Raw genomic sequence first — 21,115 nt, 5'->3', positions numbered from 1 at the left:
CTGTGTCGCGTACGCAGAGGTGGAAAGGCAACGATAGAAAGAGCTTGGTTCTGGAGTGGGTTGCGATCGGCTGCCGAGAAGACAGTTTCTTTGAACCAGATGAGTATGATACTGGGAGGAAGAGTAGAGAGCTTGACGAACGATTTGATGTGGGACTGTGGTAGTTATCCTGACAACTCAACTGTAGACGGATTCATATTCTCCCGACGTATGAGTAAAGGATGAATTTGATGCGAAAATGTTTCCTTTCTCGCTTTGTAAAGACATATGCCATCACTTTATATTGAACATGCATTTGGAAAGATGCTCTTCGATATTCCCGGGGTCTAATTATGCCCGTGAGAGTGACAGAAACATTGAAGTGTCTGTCGATGTCCAGGTGTACAACAAGAGAATGCTATGGGTCCCGTACCCGAACTGCCGACTACTTAGCCACGAAAGTCTGTCAATCTTCTTTGCGACCTCGTTTTAGACAACGGACTTCTGGCGAATTATATCTTACCGTGGCCTTCCGTAGTATCGTCAACGTATCCCAATCCTTTGGTTCAGATATCACGCATATGTGACGAGGTTGCTGTTAATGCAGACAGGTCCCCCAGAGTGTAAAGTTAGGATGTTGTCACCTTTGCGAAGGCTTATTGGTGTCTCTGTGGGACCTATTTGATTATCAACAATGAAGTAGCCAGTAGATTCAATCTAGCAGTAAATTCGGAATTGGACAGTACATTGCAGCTATGATTTGGGCAAGAAAAATAAACAGGAGATGTATACCTAAAGAACTAAAAGAAAGCACAAAATTCCTTGCGTATTTATGATCTCATCCGTTCCACCACTGAATAAATGAGAAGGAGACAAGATACGGAAAAAGAAAACACGCACTAACAACGCCTCAAGCCTTCAGCCTTCACACAATTTCATATGTATAATATCCATTCCCTTCGCCAAATCCAAGCACGGGATCGGGAGTCCCGTTTGCCTTGTTGTGCTTGGCAGCCTGGGCAATAGCCTCTAGAACTTTCGAAGTATGAGGAAGGAATTTCCTACCAGACTCTGCGAGATAACGATTCTCTAGAGTAGTATTCAAAGGAGGGCCGTTAACATACGGGTCTTTCTTCAAGTAATCCATTCGCTCTTTCAGCCCATTCCTGACCTTTTTAGTGAACCACATGTCGATGTTTCTAAATAAGCCCTTTTTCTTCAGTTCTTGAGGGATATTTTTCTGGACTATATCAATTCCCTCATCTGAAGAATTTTCTTGGTTTTCAAGTACTGCGTCTTCAGCATTGCTGTCTCTCCTATCCTGAGGCTCGTCGTCAAAGAAGAAAAAGTGCCCAGCTCTTTGAAACTGTGTTTTGTGAGGATAGACTGCTGTCTTGAGAATCAATCCATAGGTCATTATGCTATACCCTCCATATCGAATCATGAATGGTACCAGGTAAACATCTTGTACGTCAACCTTGACTTCGTTGGCCTCGTCCCACTGTACGTATATTCTAATATCTTCGAGTTCAAGTGTACCCAACTTGTAGCCCTCACCGTCGTCTCTATGACAGTCTGGAATAGCGGTAATTCTCGCTCGCAGAACCGGACTTCGGAGCTTGATACTTCCCCCAAACTTGACAGAGCCAAAGGCGTTTGTCCTATTTTGTGGTGTTACACTCGCTTCCAGAACCTCAGCCAATACATCTTCAGTCTCTTGGGTGTCTAGAAAATACCCTAAGTTAGACAGCTGCCCAGATCGACCAGGTTGAATAAGGGAAGCCCAAGACCATGAAGGAGCTATTTCCATATTTCTCTGACTGCATGGCCCTCGACAAAACCACAAAAGATTTTGGATAAGGCGATATGACCAGAGCCCGGCAAGATAGGTTATACCACTCCATTCACTACTTAGCTGCTCTGCAAGGCCAGAAATGGCCACAAGTCTGTCTGAAGTCTGGGTGAGAGATCTCCTAAAGTATGTGCGTATCAGCCGGTTCCATGCCTCTTGCTGCTCCGAGTCCACCAGCTTGCCGCCAAGCAGACTTTGCCAGTCAGGCCGGAATATCTTTGCATAATCTCGATATAGACTTCTAGGTCTGTCAAGGAACTCTGGGAAGGATTCACTCGCTTGATATGTTGAGCATTCCCAGTGTAGCTCCTTTCGACCAAAAATAAGAGTACGTCGCGCCAGGAGTTGTTCCTGAAGTACCCATCCACGGGTGTAGAGAATGAGCTCCGTTGATAAATAAGACTTTGTTATATGTTCATTGATATACTCGGCCATTAAGTAACGATCTTCTCCAATTCGTATAAACCAAGGTGTTATCGAAAGCGGGTGTCGTCGGTAGAAGAGGCCCCCATTGGCATCAGCTGAGGCGCCAGCGGCCAGATTGAGAAAGGAATTCTGGTAGACTTGTTGCATTTTGCCTGATTCCTGAATCCAATCCTCATTTGAGTTCTGAATGATACAGAGCGAATCAATCCAAAGGAAGGGAATCTTCAATTTCCGAGTGACATCGATCGCATCTCGAAAGGTTCTTGGTAGCTCGCCAACTTGGATTCCCTCCAGGAATCTAACGTAGTTTTCGTTCAGAAGTCGAATAGGTACCCCGTTTTCTCCCCAACAGTGACTGAGAGTCATGTAGGGTTTTTCCACAAAACCCGGTTGACTCGTTTCGCATATCCTAACGTGTGCATCTCCAATGTCTCCCACGGCGACCAGCCGGGCAGGCCGTTTATCCTGCGCATTGGCGGTCTGGATCGGATTGCAGAGGGGGTGCGAGCGGCAGTTTTCGATCCATTTGAGCGCTTGATTCCAGCTTGCTTCGCTTGCTGTAGTGAGCGCAGTTAGGAGACGACGGTCTAGAGAAAGCGTGCATAAACAGTTAGCTGACCATGATGCCATATGTTTCATCGCTTGTGGACTCGATCTCAGAGTGTCAGCAGCAAAAGCTTACCTCTAGTATAGCTCCCATCATTGGGTTCGACACCAATCCAAGTGAGTTCCCCTTTTGTGCCATCACCTTTCACAACTCGCCAGTACAAATCATAAACACATCTAGACAATGTTAATGCTGCATCTCCCCGCTCCAGCCAATCGACACCTGATTCTAGGCTCTCACGATCGAATGGACTTGGGCTATCTTCACGCCCTCTTAGAATATAAGCCATGAGCCAATGACAAACATGGCACTTTCCTTCAGCAGCTGATCTGAGAAATTCATTGATGGTGCAAAAGGGAACTTCCGGGTATTCTTTGCCCCCAGCAATCAATTCGGCTATCTTCATGAACACCGCCGTACAACTCGTGCATAGGCGGTCAAACGCAGCTTCGGGGATCTCGTCTCGTCCGACTTGCGCCACGCAATGTTCGATGTAGGCTTCATACGATTTAAAATATGGTGGCAAAGTTGAAGAGTGTGGTGATTGTGAGTTCGGCTTGTTGACTTCCGGAGGAGCAGAGGGGAAAGAGCTAGTCTCCGCCGAGCAAGACGATTCGGCGGTTACGCCCGTCGAGTCCATAGCGGGCGTGGACATCCAAGATTCAAGTGAAGAGACTCGATACAATCGCTCATTCATGAAGGAGTTGTGTCGAAGGGTGAGGAGGGGCCTCTCAAACCTCTCGTCGGAGAAAGAACCAAGGCAAAGAGTAAAAGCCTCATGAGAATAAGAATACGCTTGATGAAGGGCAGCCTAAAGCAGCAGGGCAACCAATACTTAAGGGCTCCTAATCGCCAAGCTTTCGTTGCCCCCTCTTTCCTACACTACTGACCTCAGATAAGGCAGTCACGCAAAGGAACAGAACCATCTGGCGTTACACAGGAAACACCCTACCAAATGCAACCTCTAGTGAATGCAACCCCCCCTCCTGCCTTCTCCCCCCCTGCTCCTAGTAAATGCTAGTAGGATGGGGGACGCAATCCTAGTGTACGGTGCCAAGGGGCTAACAGGATTATAGATCATCCATTACTGAAAACTATTACCAAAGCGAAGGGTGCCTGTGACTTTGTCCTTTTTAGAAATAAATCAGTATCTGAAGCTGACGACATCAGGTTGCACTCGAAACACAACCGGTAAGTTCTGAACAGGTTTAACTCTAGAGGTAGGGTAGTTCTTGTACTAGGTTAGCCAATGATTCAGTAGCATTGCCGAACGGTGATAACTCGAACTCAGAACATTTGAATCACACGAGTATGAGAAAAGAAGAAAGGATGGATGATTGAAAATGTGTGAAGATGAAAAAAAGAGAGAAGAAGAACAAAAAGCATCAAAAAAAACATACAACACCAGGGATTCGCTGGTCGTCACCGACCCAACTACTAGTCTGGCCCTCACTGGCTTATCTATGGGAGAGCGGACGGGATCCCGAGTTTTCCAGTGGGTATGGTCGTATGTGTTTTGTTTTGTAGTTACAGAAGGTTATAAAATCATGTTGTGGGTTAAGAACTTTGTTTTCAGAAAGCAATACCTCAGCTGGACGACATTCACCAAAAACTCCAATGCAAAACATAAACACCACCAATTCAACAAACTCAAGCACGACTGGACCTCGAAGACAAGTGTATCACTTCGCATCTGCTTTCATTCTTCTTGGCTAGGTGTTATCATCCGCTCGCTACCTTTACCTGGTATCTCTCGTAACTCTCCTAACTCTCCTCCCAATTGAATCCTCTGCTCATCTTTTTCCTTTTCCTGCCCCCAACGGGAAAAAAACGCACCAAAGAAACAAAAAAAGAAAACGGGGTATAAAGCCTATGATATCTCCTTCCCTTCTTGATTCATTTCGCTATAACTCAGCTCGCCAGAGTACCAAAAGCGTGAAACAAAAGAGGAGAGAACCGAAAATTGATCAGGCTAGGACCACCCACCGCATACCGCCCGAACCACACATTTCAGTTCATATCTATTGATCTTTCAGTTCATTTGATCCTTCTTTCCTTCCCTTATTCACATGTGCTATACGCTCAAGAAAATGATATGCTGTCCGCAACAAGGCCCTCGTGCAGCCCAGATGACGATGGGCACCCTTGCCTCCAAATCAACGATGAAAATAAAGAGAACGCAACTAAAAATACAACAAATTCGAATATAAATATGCAACAAAAAAATAGTAGAGGTAGTAGCGACTCTGGTAAAGAAGATGATGTTGTCGGCGACGAGAAAACCCAACAGTAATGAGACAGTTATGATTATGGCTTGGTATGACATAGTTTATGGGTATGATGTGATTGGTGTACTAGGAAATGGAAGGTAGGTAGGGTATGATGGTTGTGATATGATGGGAAACAGTTTAATTGCTTGTACAGGGGTATAAATGCGATGATGCATACGCTTAGTTAGGAGGTCCAAAACAAACGCGAGATATAATCAAAACAAAATAATGTAGGAAAGGAACCGTCCGGTCGTTGTAGGCGAAACAAATGACGAGAGGCATTGTGGCTGGCGGTATGGATCGGTAACAGGGTATCAGCCGTAAACAAGAGTCCATCTTCACTCCAAGCTCTCACCCAGCCTTCGAATCTCGTCATCATGCAAAGCACCCATCCACAAGCAGCGCTCAGTAATGCCCTCAATAGGCTGGAAAGAGTACCGGTTGCTCGCTTCAAGAAGCCTCAGCAGCGTCTTGACCACCCCGGCCGCGATCCTGCAACGCTCAAAGTTCACCAAAGGTGCAGTGGTTGGAGAGCTCGCAATCTCGCTCGGTCGCTGGGCGTTGAAGAGGAGGTCGTGTGTGTAAATTCCCACAAAGGGGATACATCCCTCATCAGCCGTCTTCGAATCACCACCCTCCATTTCTTTGCGCAGGTTGTAGAAATTCCTTGTAGGCGACATCAACGTCTCCAACTCTTGCATTGTTCGCTGGTCGCTGGAGGGAACCATCGCCCATGTCTTGTTTAGACGGCCAATCTCATTGCTCATCAGCGCAATGGTCAATTGTGCCATGGTTGCAAAGTTGCGGAAGCGTCGACAATGTGCTGCGATGTGGATGAGCTTGATGATGCAACGAGCCCTTTCCTCTATGTCGCGAGTTAGGACAATCTCGGAAATGGCCCATTTCACCATGATATTGAAACGGGCAATCACAACCTCGACGCCATGCGCATCCGTATCCCTCAAAAATGAAACCCAGCTGCGCGCGTCACAGCCCTTCTGCTCAGCATTCTTCCACCTCATGTCAATCAGTTCTCTCCAGTCGATTTCGTTCAGCGCATCTTTCTCGATCAGTGTAAACTGCTGAGCTAAGATCTCGCTGTCGAATGCCAGAATGAAAGGCAAATGGGCCGAGAGTCTGCTATCGGACGCTTCGGTAACATCGCCAGCTTCGGGCAAGGGCGAGGGTACATCAAGCTGGCGTTTATCACGAGGCGTGCCCTTCGGAGCAGTTGACTGTACGGGAAAGGAATGTTGATACTGGCCATAAGGAGCAGCTGTTGTGGTCGGAGTAGTATCGGGCGTTGGTGGCAAAGGCTTCGTATGCCATCCTCCCTGCTGCTGAGATGTGGAACCTTTGGCCATATCCGGAAGCATCTGAAGTGCTTGAATCATGATTGTGGGTGGGGAGGGCGGGTTATCGCCGAATTGGTTTTCAGCCGGGGAATGTGCGGGCTCTGTCGAGATGGCAACACCAACGGCCGAAGGGGTAATGACTCCGTAGTCGTCAACACTCGCATCGAATGGTTCTGCAGACATTTCCGAAGACAGGTCTGTGTCATCTTCACTTTCCAATGTCAAGAAAGACTGTTCTGGCTCTGCAGTGGGTATTGCGTCGTCAATCTTGACGGGCTCCATGCTGTCCGCTTTCTCCACAAAGTCAAATGAAGCTGTAGAAGGGTGTTGGGAGCTTTGTACACTCTGCTCATCAGAGGAAGGAGGCTGCAGGATGGAACGATCGGTCCATGATTGCAGGGTATCCTGGTTGATACCATAATTGTCCATCATTTCCTGCTCCAGCAGAGGGCTCGAATTGTAGGAGTCCCTGGAAGTAGCAGAAATGAAGGATTCGGCATTGGTGATCCGGTGCTGACGGGGAGTGATATCCAGATAGCTGTCAGCTATATCCATTGGTGCAGGTGTCGTAGGTGAAGGTGGCATATAGATATTCTTCCCAGCAGCGCGTACGTGTCGTTGATCCATCCTCTCCTCTCCTGTGACCTCCTCAGGCTGCGTCGGAAGGGGATTGGTATTCTGTTCGACCTTGAATTTAGGTAGGTCCATGGACAAGCGAATAGTTGACTTTCTTTCGTATTTTCCTTCCAACTTGAGAAGTGCGGCCTCGACACCGCCATCCTCTTCATCGTCAGGAATCTGCGCCAATTTGATCGCCTCAGCCTCGAATGATGGGCGCATCACCGGCTTCGATGAATGAGTGCTGAAGAGGGACAGATGACGTTTTTTCGGGTTTTGCTCAGCGAGTGCTCCGAGAGAAAACATTTCTGGCCGATTGTTGTCACCCGTGACAACATCCACGAAGCTACTGAAGTCTTTATGGGCTGGACTTCGTATGAACGAACTTGCGAACGAGTCGGTGTACGTTGCAAGGGATCCGACCGAGCGGGATGTTCTCAGCGGTGGATGATCCAGATCGCCAACATTGGTCACAGCACGAAGGTCACCTCCTGGCCTCCTTCTTAGAATTCGAAGCGGTTGCGGAATGAGGACTTGGGACGAGTCATCAGCCACGGACTCCTCCGAATATGTCGTAGCATCGAAGCTCCTAACGGTTGGCTGTGGCATAATATCGCTAGTATATGACGCGAATCGTCCATGCCTTGCCGACCAAGTTGAATGCTGTGATCTGCTTGAAAGATTTCTGAAGTGCCCACGCAGCCCGCTCCGGGGGGTCTGATCAAAGTCTTGCATGACATGATCAATAGATGGCTGACCGAAATCGTCTGATGGGAGGTCTTCCCCTTCTCCAGGAGTAGAGTCAAGTATAATCGGCGACGCCTGATTGGTCGAGACCGAGTTGCGAAGGACTCGTTGGCCCAGGATGTATGAAGACGTTCTTGGTGTTCCCTGTTGTAGATCTGGCGGCGTATTTGGTGGCGTTGGATCCGCAGTGATTGGGATGAACGAATGCGAAAATGATGCCGATGAACTGGCAGCTGGCAACGCTCCGGACATTACAGGTTGAAGGGTGGTACCATCGACAATGACAATCGAGTCGCTGCCAGATGATATCCCCATATCGCTCCTAGGGTGTACATCTTCAACACTGCGAAGGTTAAACGCCGTGTCCATATGTGCAGCCGAATATTCCATCGCGTTCCCGTGACTTTTGGCTTCTTCGTTTCTAGTTGCCGGAGGAACAGCGTATTCGAGTTTTTCGGCTTCCACAGCAGCATCTTCGCGTATCGCTTTCTTAAAGTCCTCCGCGACTCCAGCGCCGAGCAGATCAATACGCACAGGTGGTCGGACTCCGTTCTGGCGAGCTTTCGATTGCGGTACGACTGCTGTCCCCGGAGGCCGGTTCGTTGTTGCGCCCTCTGGCCCGATGGGCGAGATGTTGGCCAACATTGTTTGATTGGATGGATGTGTTGACGTCTTGTGGCTCAACGCGCGCCGGACGCTTCCGAGCAGCTTCTTCATTCCATGGCTGGACATGGCCGACCCTATGAACTTATCCTTCCGCACCTCTACCGGTTGAAAGACAGTGGTCTGGCTGGGAGGGTCACCCATGGCACTATTTGGACGTACCTCAACAAAGGCTTGCCCAGGCGGAAAGATGTTACCTTGGATAAGGCTTCCCGCATATGGCAGCGTCAAAAGGAACTCGGCATTTTTGTACAAAACCTTTTCCGTCAAAGTGGCGTGATCATGAAGAGAATCACTCAAGCTGTTGTTCCGCTTGTGCGAAGAGTGCTGAGGTCGGACACGTTTGCCTGTAAGGGAGCGAGGAGTAGTCGCTATGCCTTCGGTGGTATTGTATACGGAGCTGGGGTCCGCTGGGTGAGCAGTCAACGGACGGTTGGATCCTACTTGCGTATGTCGCGAACTCTTAATCGGGAATGAGCACGATACAACCTCGACGCTTGTGACGCTGGTTGGCGAGGCCTGATTCCTCTGAGGTTCATCGATCTCTGGGTTTTCGGGAGTCCCTGGCCTTTCACCCACAATAATGGAGTCGATATGTCCAGCCTTCGCGATCTCGGCGTAGAAGCTCGTTGGTCCGCGAGGGGTCGTCGGGACATTTAGCTCGTCCAACTGGGGCGGACCTTTGTCGTATTTGACCCAGAAGCTGGGAGTCAAGTTTGGGTCACGATGGCCTGCGATACCTCCTGGGGTGATGGGAATATCGGCTGCCAAGGAAGCGTCGAAGTCAGGCCCATCCCAGAATTGCGAACAGATTCTCCTCCAGCACTTCTTGAGCTCAGGTAGAGTCTTCATCTCTATCTTGTGCGCCTTGGATACCTCAGCCCACTCGTCGACCACATCGTTCAAGAGGTTACAGAAAGAAACGCGCAAGTCGTAGTCGACAACGAAATCGTCCATGAAGTAGTTGAGAATCCAGTGTCGGAGGGCTACAAAAGTACGAACACGCACCACCGTCCCCAGGTCACCCTCTCTTGCCAAAGCCCATCGAAGGCGCGCGAACAGCATGGAAAGCAAGTCGTGAGAATCGAGGAACTGTCGATACGTGAGGAAGAAGTCAGACACGAGGTCATAATCCAGAAAGGAGGGCGAGGTGATCTCTGCAACCAGACGAGGCGGCGTAGCGGCAGTCACGGCACCGGTATTTGGCGAATACCTAACAATAAGTCGATCATCGCAGGCAGGTTTGAAGGTCAGCTCGTCGAACATGGCGGGCTCAATCACGAGGTGAGTCGACATGTGGGTTGTGCGCAGCGGCCGATCAGAAGCAGGAGACGTTGACGAGACAGGATTGTCCGAGATACGGTGGTCGCTAATAGCAAAATCCATACCATGAATGGGGCCTGTGCCTGGAGTCGCCGAACAATTTGCCATGGTGCTGTTGATACGACGGTCCTCAACGGAGGCACTACTTGAGAGTATCTCTTCGGTCGGAGCATAAGATGACCCTCGGATACAGGGCGTTCCTCGAATGCTGAATCTGGGAGTGCCTATCCTCCAGGACGGTATGGCTACTTCCAGCAATGGCGAGCTGGTCATGTCCGTATCCTCAACAGTCCTGGGTCGAGTGCCTTCGCTGGGTTGGGTAATAATGACCTTGAAGCCCCCGGTTTCGGGTTCGCGAACCACATTTCCGTCGGCAAGGGTCGAATCAGATGCGGCTCGGCGATGTCCTGGCCTTCTAAGACTCCCCAGGTAGTCGCGCCTCGTGATAGGCGGGGTAGGGAGGTCTGGTGTTTGAGCCCATTGGTTGTCGAACATTTTGGTACTTTCTCCAAAAGTATCGTCCTTTTCTGAAGATGAGTGCTCCAGACCAGCTGTATCGGGCGGTGTCATGGGAAATACGAAGGGCGGTTGCGGGTAGCGCTGGTTAGCCGGGCGAACAGTTGGCCTACAAGATTATCAGTATTGACAGCAGAGACACGGTCATCATGACTGCATGCATACCTCAGGTAAATGCGCCCATTGTGCCCGACATTCGCTACGGCAAAGTGTCTTCCTTCGCGTCCTGCAGAGCCTCCATCTGGGGTAATGTCGAAATCGCGACTCCCCTGCCCATATTTCCGCCATGTACTGATAGGACTGGTGGTGTCGTTTGATTTGCGCTCCGAGACTGGGAGCAAGGGTTTGGGTGTTCCTGAGCCTGTGCCTGGTATAGGGGGTCGCGACTTGGGCGTCTTTAGTCGTTCTGGGCCCGCCGAGGCGTACATGGGCATTGTCTTCCCTCCATCTTTTGATAGCTTTTGTGAAGGCCTGCGAAATCGCAGATCGCGCAAAGACCTGGTGGCCAGAAGGGTCGAAGATGTCGGGGTGGGAGTGGAATCTGATCGGTTTCGTCGTAAGGGTTTTTGCTGTCGAAGTCGTAGGGTTTGTGTTGTTGTTTTGGGGGTGCCCGCAGTCGGAGGAGCCGATGGTGAGTCGGCCTCCATTGCGGTGGCACCAGTGGGCAGCCTGATTCTAGCTTGCGACGGCGTCCAGTACTATCTGCTGCTGTTGTTGTAGCTGGCGACGAAGAGGACAGTATCGAGTTCCGAGTCGATGTCGGTGTCGGCCCCGGCGTGTGTATGGGGGACAGGAATTGGGGGGGGGGGGGGGGGGGCAGGGTCAAGGATTGTTTCTGAACTGAGATCGGGGTCGTCGTCGTCTGCGGTGAAAAAACATAAGGAGTGTTAACGCCTGGTCGCCTACTAGTCGTTCGTTCTTTCTTTCGATTCGCGCTGCGGCGCTTCCAAGATTCGAGTTGGGATTCGTCTCTTTTCTTTTCTTTTTTGTTTTCCCCCTATGCGACTTGCGACTTCCCAATCAGCCTCGAACCAGTGGCGGTCTTATTGGCCCAGGCAAGGAAAGAGCGAAAGTATCTCGGTCGGCGAGGCTGTCGTCATAACCGCATTGGACGAGGAAGGAAGGACATGTCTTGGGAAGCAGCCGACGAGTGTTGCACAAGGAAGGGTTGATCAAGAAGGCAAAGCAAGGCGAGGAAACAATGGCAGGGCAGAATGCGAGAGAGAGAAAAGTCGAAAGGAGGAAGGCACATACCAAGCGTTGTTACCCGTCCTGGGAAATACCTATCTAGGTAGGTAAGTACTGGCAGCAGCGCCGTCAAGGTTGCCCGGACGGTGCACTCTGCCACTCACTGTCACACACAGCACGCGATTCGGCGCCTGCAAGTCCAGGGATCTTGGATAAGGTGTACACTTCAGTTTGCCTGGGCAAGGTAGTAGGTACCACCTGCATGAGGTGCCTGAGCAAGATACCTAGAGATAGTATGTAGTAGGTAGGCAGTAGGCTCTCCAGAGTGATAAACTTCAACACCGTCCAGAACCCTCCAGTCAGGTCCCTTTTGGCAACAGCTTAGAGATTGTGAAGCGGGAGCCAAAAGAATGGAGAAAATGGAGATGGGTAGGTAGAGTTTAGATCGACAAAGTGTCAATCATTACAACAAGGTGTCCGATCACAAGTGGAAGAGCTGGAGGGGAGGAGCACTGGGGATTCCAGGGGACGTGCAGCTGGAGGGGACGGGATGGAGCAATATGCAAGGTGCGCCCGGATTGTGATTTCGTTGGAGAAAGTCAAATCCTCGACCGCTTCTGCCACTTTGCGGCCTCAGCGTGCCCCCAAATCTCCCAATGCAATGACAACGAAAGTGCGAGATTGCTCGCACAAACATGGGGTGAACCATCGGAGTATGCTCGGTCTGGAGCCCCACGGAATCAAGAATCTGGCACGAGCGATGGCCCGGACACGAGCTTGGGAGGGACTGGATGGGGTCACTGGAGGAGCCGCGAGAGGAGACGGGGCTGTCTTCTAGACCACGGTGGAACGGGTTCCTTTGGAGTTCCTATTTTTTCCTTGTCTTGTTTTTCTTATTTTTGCTCTTATCTTTTTTTTTTGTTCCACTCACAAGGCTGCGTCAGTTTCTGCATGCTCGTCATATTAGGTCCTCCTTTCCTGTTGTGACTTGGGACGAAACACTCTCTGCTGGCCAGGGGTCCATGTCCAGTACTCACTACAGTAATGTGCCCTGTAAATGCTAGACCCAATAAATGCTAAGACCCAATAATTGCTAGGAATTTCTGTGCACGGATTATTTTAGTATGGTATGCCTGCTAGCTGCTAAGTACTAGCCACCAGCCGGCCCGCCATATAAATTTGCAGCTAAGAGGGTAGCTTACAGGGGGTTGTAGTACCCTTGTTACCTATATCGGGGCTGTCACCAACTATTAGAACCCCTTATCAGGGCGGTTACTAGCAGTCATAAGCCTCCTGCTCCCATACCAATAAATGCTAGGACCCAATAAATGCAAGGAAATCGGCTGCACGCCCCACTTGCATTTACAGGGCACATTACTGTATAACCACCCACCGAACGGATGCCCTGGGCTACTACCCGACTTCCTGGAGTAGGTTCCTGGGGACCCTTCTTCAACCCCCCAGAGGTACCTACGGACTCAACGAGTAGGGGCGGGGGGGGGGGGGGGGGGGAGGGGAAGAAGAGGAAGGCTTCTCTTGGCGCCCAGAACCCACGGCCCCCAAGTGATTTACAGTGGCCGCCGTCTGCAACTGAACCCCTGGGCACTTGAGGTTAAGTCCATTGTTTCTCGCTTATGCAGTAGGTACCTCTCGGTTCTGGGCCTGCTTCTTGCACTTCTTCCTCGCTCCCTCGCTTGTGACAGCTTGCCCTATTTTGCTCAGGGTCAGGGTCAACAGTGAGAACGGACATGTGGTTGACAAGGGCACCACGCGTGGGTCCTCTTTTTTTGACGACGGGAAGACGATCCAGTTTGGTCCCAGAAACCCGACTTCCATACTTCTAGGACGGGATGCCCGTACAGTTTGCTTCTCCACCCCTGGTTCCGCGCCCGAGTTGATTCCATTTCAGTGCGAAATTCCGTGAATCGCCTCGAGACGACGTGCAGACCTGAATGGCGATGCTTGACATCTTCCACGCACAGGGAGCTCGGAGGGCGCAAGTCACAACGGCGGCATTTAGCAGAACCACGACCGGTACAGCCAATCACCAGTCAGCCGTTTTTTTTTCTTTTTTTTTCTTTTTCTTTTCTTTTTTTTTTTTTTTCTTACACGAATCCCACGGACCGTGGAACTCAAGTCCTGGTGCCATCCGCGAGACGGCATCCATTGACGACAACCATGGACCACAAGCGGGATCACAAATTTTGGCGAGCCCGCATTGGATAGCGAGCATCGACCCTGATGATGGCGACAAAACAAGGTTCCCTTGTTGTCTCGATCGATCAACCATGCGATTGCCAAGCAAGGGCGGCTCGAATCCTTTCTTCTCAGTCACGTTCCGGGGACTTCATCGGACTTGTCAAAAATAACCTCTCTCTTTCGAAAAACCTTGGAAATATACCTACTCCGAAAGTCTTTGCTCGCAGTCTTACGAAAGCTCTGTATTACTACCTGCATAGCTGACATTCTTGACATCACGCGTGTGCCACCGAGATCACTTCTCACATCTCAATTTTTTATTTTTCTGTCAAGTTCTTATCCTTTTTTCTTTTCTCGTTTCAGTCTTCAAAACACTCAACATCATGGTACGATGCGATTGCCGAGAGCCTGGTTTGCCTGGTCTGGTCGCCAATGGGTTCGCTTCCAACATGTTCATTTCCCAACCTGCCGGGTCCTAGGACGTTTCGATCGCCCACTATCGAGAGCCCCTCAAGGTCCACGGGTCTGCCTGGGCAGATGCAATTCCCTCTGCCCCACACGCTAATAACAGCTCAACTTCGAATGGGTGGGTACCTACCGAGGCCCCCCGAATGTCTGTTCAAGTCTCATCCTGAGACAAGTACGCTTTTCTTCTCTTCGTGTATCGAACGATGGAAAATATCAAGGCGGCCAGCCATGTATTGCAAGGTGGGCAAAATAGTAAGAAAAATCAGCGACAAACTTGGATATCGGACAATTAAACCGACTGTCACAGAAAGATCCAGCCGCACACCTCCAGTGCCTTGTCCATCTGTGTGCTGCAAGATGCAACCACTCGCAGCAGCTTTGTACGGGGGTGAATCACTAGTTGACGCGCAGTTACGTATCCAATACAATCGTTTTTGTTCCTGCAGCGACCACAAACAGACCAGCAGATCAATGGCAATCATGCCGTCACTCAGTGCAATCAGTCGCCTATCACTGGCTGCTTGTCTAACGATGGCCCTCAGCTTCTCCCCCCCCCCTCTTTCAAAGGCTTCCATGTCACAACATTCACGCGGGTTTCCCTACTCCTCCTTCAACACCGTTTGTCGATCCCGTTGTAGAGATAAGATCTTGAAACTCACTGCACCGTGCTGCCCAACGACGTCTACCTTTTTCCGTCCGAACTCTTGTCTTGAGGTCCCTGAGTCTGAGATCCCCCGAGACAAGAGCACACTCATTTACGGACACAGGTACACACGTACATATATACAGACAGACACACTGTTTGCTTGAAAGACACGGGTAACGGCCGCGGTCCGCACTCGGATTGTGTAGAGACTCCAGCTAGACTCGAGCGTTTTCTCTCAAGAGGAAAAGAAAGGGTTTCTCGTATATGCCATTAGAGGGGCAACTAACATTGCGAAACCGTGGGTCATCATGTCTCGAAGTGAGACCTCCGAGACCTTCGATACCATTGGTGTCAGTCAGTGGCTTCAGTTTTGGGACTCGAATACTACATGTTCCCCTTTTCTCTTTTTTTCGCGGTCCGCTCGTTTTCGAACCAGTAGGCTTGAGAGGAAAGGTGTGATGGCCAACCGTCTTGGTAGGTTCTCTGTATCACATTATACAAAAAGTACTGGTACTCAACATTCAGCTTCCAGAGCGCAGTGGTGGGGGACTGGAAGCGAGGCAAAACACGGACGGGAGGGGAGGGAGGGAGGGAGGGAGGGAGGGAGGGAAACCATTCACACCATCACCACCACCGGATGTTGAGCCATTTGCGGTTTTGGGGACTTTCTCGCCTCTGTCAAGCAGGTAACTTTCGAGTCGCAGGGCATTACGTCAATAGCCAACGGTCAGGTTACCTCTCATCCCTCCCAGAGTTCAGAGCCTCAGCTCATGGCCATGCAAACCATCTCGACCACCTAAGGGTGTGTTCGGCGCACGCGGAAATGGCACCTGGAAATATCTTGGCAGGTGGAAGGTACAAGAGGTCGTCAAAGTGGTCAAAGCGCATTTCCAGAAAGGCATTTCATCAACAAAAAGTTGATGAAATGAGTTTCTGAAATTTGGCCTGCCAAGACCCAGTTTTGACCAACCACAAAGCCCGCATTGAGCCTAGTGGAGTAGATTAAATGCCAAGCCATTTCCAGGACCAACGAGGGCCTCAAAATCGCGAGAAATTGTTAGAGGATACAACGATCGAGTGACTTTGGTCAAGAATTAACCCGATTTACTTCAAAGTACCGCACACGGACCACATCCCCTAGATTTCCAGATTTCCATTTCCAAGTCCATTTCCGCGTGCGCCGAACACACCCTAAATGGAATGTCGCACAGTATCTTTCTGGTAGGTACCCGGAGCTTCTTGGCGGACCTGTCGGCAGTTGCAACGGAATGGTCAACGGTTACGGTTTGCTGCAGCCGTTGCCCGTTGGACAAGCTCTCAAAATACATACAATCTAACCCTGGTATGTTTGTTAGTTTGGTACAAAAAAACGCCCATCTCCACTTGAGAGCCCCGGAAAGTGAGGAAGTATTCGATTTTCAAACAGATAGGCACTAAAAGGGGACTCTTTCTTTTATATTTTTCAAGCTTGAAGGCCTTCAAGGAGACGGATGGAGGCATAAACAGAGGCTTTTGTGGCGTATTACATCCTGGTCATTGTTGGTCGCTCCAAACGAAAACTCTAAGGAAGCCAATAAGAGCTCTATATCTCCCCTGTTCAACCTATGGCCGAAGAACCAAACTAACAAACATACCAGTCTTATATTGTAGGTATGTGCATGACGAGCGAGCTAGGGAAGATGGAGACTCTGCTTGTTAAAACCTGCGATGCACACTTACGTAGGCTTAGAGGATCCCTATGTGAACTACTAACTCCGACGCAAATCTTCTTCCTTCATTCACTTTCTCCATTGCTGCTCCATGCCAGACCCTCCATAAAAACAGTCGCCTCGCTTTTGGTTTAATACCAACTACGGTAAGTGATCAGCGACATTACAGTACTGAAACTATGCCGGTAAGCGGCTGTAGCGAATGTAACGGTCTTTTGATGAGTTTATGTATGCTTAACCGTGTAGACTTGCACACACACAGTCAGTGATATGTGTTGGTGACATGGCTAAACCCGAAAGGGGTCAAATTGACTGCGTTCCGATTGAGAAGGAAAAAAAGAACTCATTACAACAAACTGCCATTGTCGTTGTCGATCAAACATTACTGGTGGCATTATGACGATGAAATCGAATGCTACAATGATTGAATGGATAGGTAGGTTTCCTTTTTAACAACCCGACTGGTCTTTCCCCTGTCTGGTTCTATTATGAAGTGTGGGGAATAACGTACCTTCTGTACTATGTTTAGTTTTGCAGAATGTTGCTGATTCCATGTAGGTTGCTGTTAAAAGACGGAATCGATATTGACAATGAAGCGATTCCCCAATTCGCTGATGGTTGTAAGTGTGTGTGAAACAGAAGCAGACAAGGCTATAGTTGCTAAACCCATTGCAACTTCCAATCAGAAATCGGACCATATCAGTTCAATCGGGTATGGTGTAGCGGTAACATCGTTGACTCTCACTTCTCAGGAGTGACTGCTCTCTCAACAGCCCCGGGTTCGACTCCCGGTATCCGAGTCTCAACATTTTTTTTGGGCAAGATCTTGTAACTTTTCGGTTGGTAATGGTTTGCTTGTTGCTTTTCGCACATTTGTTTCTGGCTGTTTTTCCTTTTTCTAGTGTGTGTGTGTTTTTTTTTCCTTTTTTCTCTCCTCTTTCTTCTGTCTGGTTTATCATGGAGAACGTGGGAACAGTCGCTTCCTGTAACATGTTTCATTTCGCTGAATGTTTTGGAACTTTCGCGTGAAAACGGTCAAAGGTATACTGATGAATGAGGACATCGAATTGGATATCGGTACAATGCATGTCTTTCATGGACATGATGGTTCTTACAGCTTAAACGATAAGGATTCAATCAACTGCAAAACCTTGTTCCACTTCTGATCATGTTAACCCGGCGTGTGGTTGGGAGAACAAAACCGAACATGGTCACTTCAACATTATCCACCCTACTAGGGAAGGAAGGCCGTTGCAAGGCTGTGATATGCCTCCTTATGACTTGGAACCACGTCGGCCAGAGTCTATTAGGGATTATTTGGTCCGGAAAGGAGTTTGAAAATTGGTCGGAAGATGAAATCAAGACGCAGGCATGCGAGCAAGAGTACACTGAAGGTGTGATGTAGTGGACTGAATACATTGGTTTGGTTTGTTCATATGAACACTTTGTTACGACAATGTCTCGAAATTTGAGAACATTGTGAGATGGATACTGTGTCTCCATCTTGGTGTATGATAGATAATTTCTGAGGCAAAACAGTTGCACTTTTCGAGTACACCCATTATCATAAATACCATGAGGACTCATGGATATAGCATGCCAAGAACCAACAAAATTCCAATTCATCAAAAGGGTATATACGCCTCATACGCCTCTACGTTTTAGAAAATGAACCATTACCATCAACTCCCATTACCCAAGAAGCTACTCAATCATCAAACCCACCAAACTCATCATCACTATCGTCCACCTTCTTCACCGGAGCCTTCGGCTTGGGCGGGTTCGCCGCAAGCGCAGCTGCCCTCTCCTCCGCCGCCTTGGCCTCGTTCCGTTTCCTCACCTCCTCAATCATCTGCTCCAGCTTGAGATGTTCTTCCTTCTCCTTCTCTGTCATCTCGCTGAACTTCTTGGCCTCCCTCTTTCTCCTCTTCTTCTCGCGCCTCTGCAGTTTCGTCTCCTCCTGCTCCGCCTTGCCGCTCCATGCCTCGTTCTTCTTGCGCTTGTCGCCCGTGTTCTCCTCCTGTGCCCGCTTTGCCTTCTCCTCCTTCCACTTGGCCAGCTCTTCCTGACGCTTTTTCTCGCGCACCTTGTCCTTGAAAGGAATCTCTTCCGTGTTGATGCCCAGACCCAGAGAGCGGTCGATCTTGGCTTCGCGGACTTCGGGCATCTTGGGCAGCTCGAGGAGGCCGTAGCCCTTGGCTAGGTCGAGCCAGTCGAGGTCGGCGATGCGAAAGATGGAAGAGGCTTGGTGTTCGATATAAGAGCGCGTCCAGGAAACGAAAGCGAGCTGGGCCATCTGGAAGATCTCGCGGTCGGCGAGGGCTTGCGATCGGAAGGCGGCGGAGACGCGCTCAACTTCATCGGGGGTGACGGAAATGGCGGGCTTCTCCAGGGGCGTGATGGGGGTTTGGCGGACTTCAAGAAGCTGTACGTAGCCTTCCTCGCGACCCGGCTGGAGCAGAACGACGGCGAGACCACGACGACCGGCGCGGCCGGCACGACCGCAGCGGTGAATGAAAACCTTGGTGTCGGTGGGCGGGTCGTGCTGGATGACGAGGTCGACTTGGGGGATATCGAGACCGCGGGCGGCAAGATCGGTGGTGAGGAGGACCATGGGGGAGGTGGTGTTGACGAAACGCTCATAGTTCTTTTCGCGGACTTTGGGTTCGAGTTTGCCGTGCAGGGAGGTGACGGAAAAACCGGCGGGCAGGACGGCGCCGAGAATGCGGCTGAAGTACTTGACGGCCATGCAGGAAGAAAAGAAGATGATGGATCGCTGGGGCCTGGGCTCGAGCTTTTCGAGGAGCTGGACAATTGCTGGCATTTTCTGGCTGGCTGGGGTGACAAGGTAGCTCATCTGTAGAGACATTGGTGTTTTCCTCTCTTGAATTATGCCGCCGTCCTTCAGACTCTTCACTCTGACGGTGATCTTGTGTGGGTACAGTAGACCAACCGTAATCAGCCTTTCAACGGCGTCACTGAGCGAAGCACTGAAAAGACCGGTACGGCGCTGCTTCGGAAGATATCCGAGAATGCGGTTGAGCTCGTTCGCAAAACCCATATCGAGAAGGCGATCGGCCTCGTCCATAATGAGAACCTCAAAGGTAGACGCGGGAGCCTTGACGTATGCGCTCGACAAGAGTTCGGCAAGACGGCCGGGAGTACCAATTAGGAGATTCGGGGAAAGACGAAGGAATGTACCGAGATCCTCGGCAGCCTTGGTGGTGCCTCCGACAAGTAGTTGGGGGACAACGACAGGCTGGGTTGCTGTTGGGCGCTTCTCGTCGCTTTTGGCGTGGGAAATGGCTTCAGCGGAGGGTTCGTGAAACTTGATGAGGGAAACGAGGACATTGTAAATCTGGGTTGCAAGTTCGCGAGTGGGCGAGATAATAATGCCTTGGACATGGTTTCGCTTGGCTGGCTCTTCGCCGCGCAGGAGTTTCTGTTGCAGGGTTGGTTAGCATATGATCATCTTGAGCTGGTAGACGGTCAGAGATCCGGCTTACCTCAACTACCGGAATCAAGAAGGCAAGTGTCTTTCCACTGCCTGTTACGGCCTCGACGACAACATCCTTGTTGCCACGGAAGAGCTCAAGGCATGACTTTTGAACGGGAGTCGGCTGGGTAAAGCCCATGGAGGAGAGGTAGTCGAGAATCCATTGGGCGAGAGGAGGCGTGAGAGCGTCCCAAGACCTTGGAGGCTTCCGGACCTTAGTCTGCGGTTGGGTAGGCGCCATGTTGATTATGTGGTTGGCGGAGTATCGGGGCGTTGTAATCGATCCCTGAAGCCCTTGCGTCGCCCGTGATGATGGCAATGCGATGTTGTTGAAACAAAAATTGGCCTGGCGACCATCCAAACAATCCTTATCTTATCTACCTATCGATAAAGCTAGCGTGAGCGTAACCTCGAAAGTTGCATACAGTACACAGCAGTACGTACGCAGTACTTATGCACGAAGCGGTACTCAGCGTAGTACTTCTACTGTAGGTAACCCCGCGGCCACACGACGTGTTGAAAGCGGAAACTGGCCTTGGTCCATTTCCCTTCACTTCTTTCGAATCCAATTTGATCGGTCCAAAACTTAGGATCTTCCCATTGGATTCCAGAAACTCGTTGGACAACTCACGATCTACGCTAAGTATATTCCAGATGTGCGCTCAAGGTGATCTGTGTTGTGAATATCAAGAGACAGCCTTCGGATCTCCACGATCGTCTGTTGTTACTAATGCAATAATCAGATACTGGAATGTGGGTCTCATCGAAGAACCCACGCAGCCACGGCAACCTGATATGTAAAGGCTTGATCCAATTTGCTTACATGGTATAGGTACATAGTGTAATGCTACAACTGAAGGTGTCAATATCCAGCTTGACTAAGCTCCAGTGGCTCCCAAAATTCAAGTCTGCGTCGCCTTCATCCAACCTTCTTTGACGACTGGCCGTCTGCTCAAGTCCATGATAGGAAGACATGATACATAAGAACGCTTAAACCAATTTTATATGAAGAGGGGATTGTGTGCAAAGAAACCCTCATCAACCGAACTCAAC

General features: G+C 50.0%; 3 protein-coding genes and 1 non-coding gene across 4 annotated transcripts; 1 reads left to right on the top strand and 3 right to left on the bottom strand.

Annotated features, from left to right (window-relative positions):
* Window positions 1-744: 744 nt before the first annotated feature.
* B0T23DRAFT_381612 (heterokaryon incompatibility protein-domain-containing protein) lies at window positions 745-3,650 on the bottom strand. The gene is made up of 2 exons (XM_062837274.1): window positions 2,940-3,650; window positions 745-2,844 (listed from the first exon to the last, which is right to left on the bottom strand). The coding sequence occupies exons 1-2, from the start codon at window positions 3,559-3,561 to the stop codon at window positions 905-907; spliced, it is 2,562 nt and encodes an 853-aa protein (XP_062691552.1). The 5' UTR covers window positions 3,562-3,650; the 3' UTR covers window positions 745-904.
* Window positions 3,651-5,331: 1,681 nt separating this feature from the next.
* On the bottom strand, window positions 5,332-11,154 carry B0T23DRAFT_159894 (uncharacterized protein). Its single transcript, XM_062832710.1, has 2 exons — window positions 10,522-11,154; window positions 5,332-10,465 (listed from the first exon to the last, which is right to left on the bottom strand). The coding sequence occupies exons 1-2, from the start codon at window positions 11,001-11,003 to the stop codon at window positions 5,473-5,475; spliced, it is 5,475 nt and encodes a 1,824-aa protein (XP_062691551.1). The 5' UTR covers window positions 11,004-11,154; the 3' UTR covers window positions 5,332-5,472.
* Window positions 11,155-17,274: 6,120 nt separating this feature from the next.
* B0T23DRAFT_t261 lies at window positions 17,275-17,366 on the top strand. The gene has a single exon. It is a non-coding gene; the product is annotated as a tRNA-Glu (tRNA).
* Window positions 17,367-18,164: 798 nt separating this feature from the next.
* On the bottom strand, window positions 18,165-20,382 carry B0T23DRAFT_454172 (P-loop containing nucleoside triphosphate hydrolase protein). Its single transcript, XM_062841205.1, has 2 exons — window positions 20,073-20,382; window positions 18,165-20,008 (listed from the first exon to the last, which is right to left on the bottom strand). The coding sequence occupies exons 1-2, from the start codon at window positions 20,301-20,303 to the stop codon at window positions 18,275-18,277; spliced, it is 1,965 nt and encodes a 654-aa protein (XP_062691550.1). The 5' UTR covers window positions 20,304-20,382; the 3' UTR covers window positions 18,165-18,274.
* Between the last annotated feature and the right edge of the window lie 733 nt (window positions 20,383-21,115).

Source organism: Neurospora hispaniola (assembly GCF_033458365.1).
Source record: "Neurospora hispaniola strain FGSC 10403 chromosome Unknown B0T23scaffold_5, whole genome shotgun sequence".
NCBI lineage: Eukaryota > Fungi > Ascomycota > Sordariomycetes > Sordariales > Sordariaceae > Neurospora > Neurospora hispaniola.
Note: the sequence above shows the minus strand (reverse complement) of the source record. Positions and strands in the feature narration are given on the sequence as shown.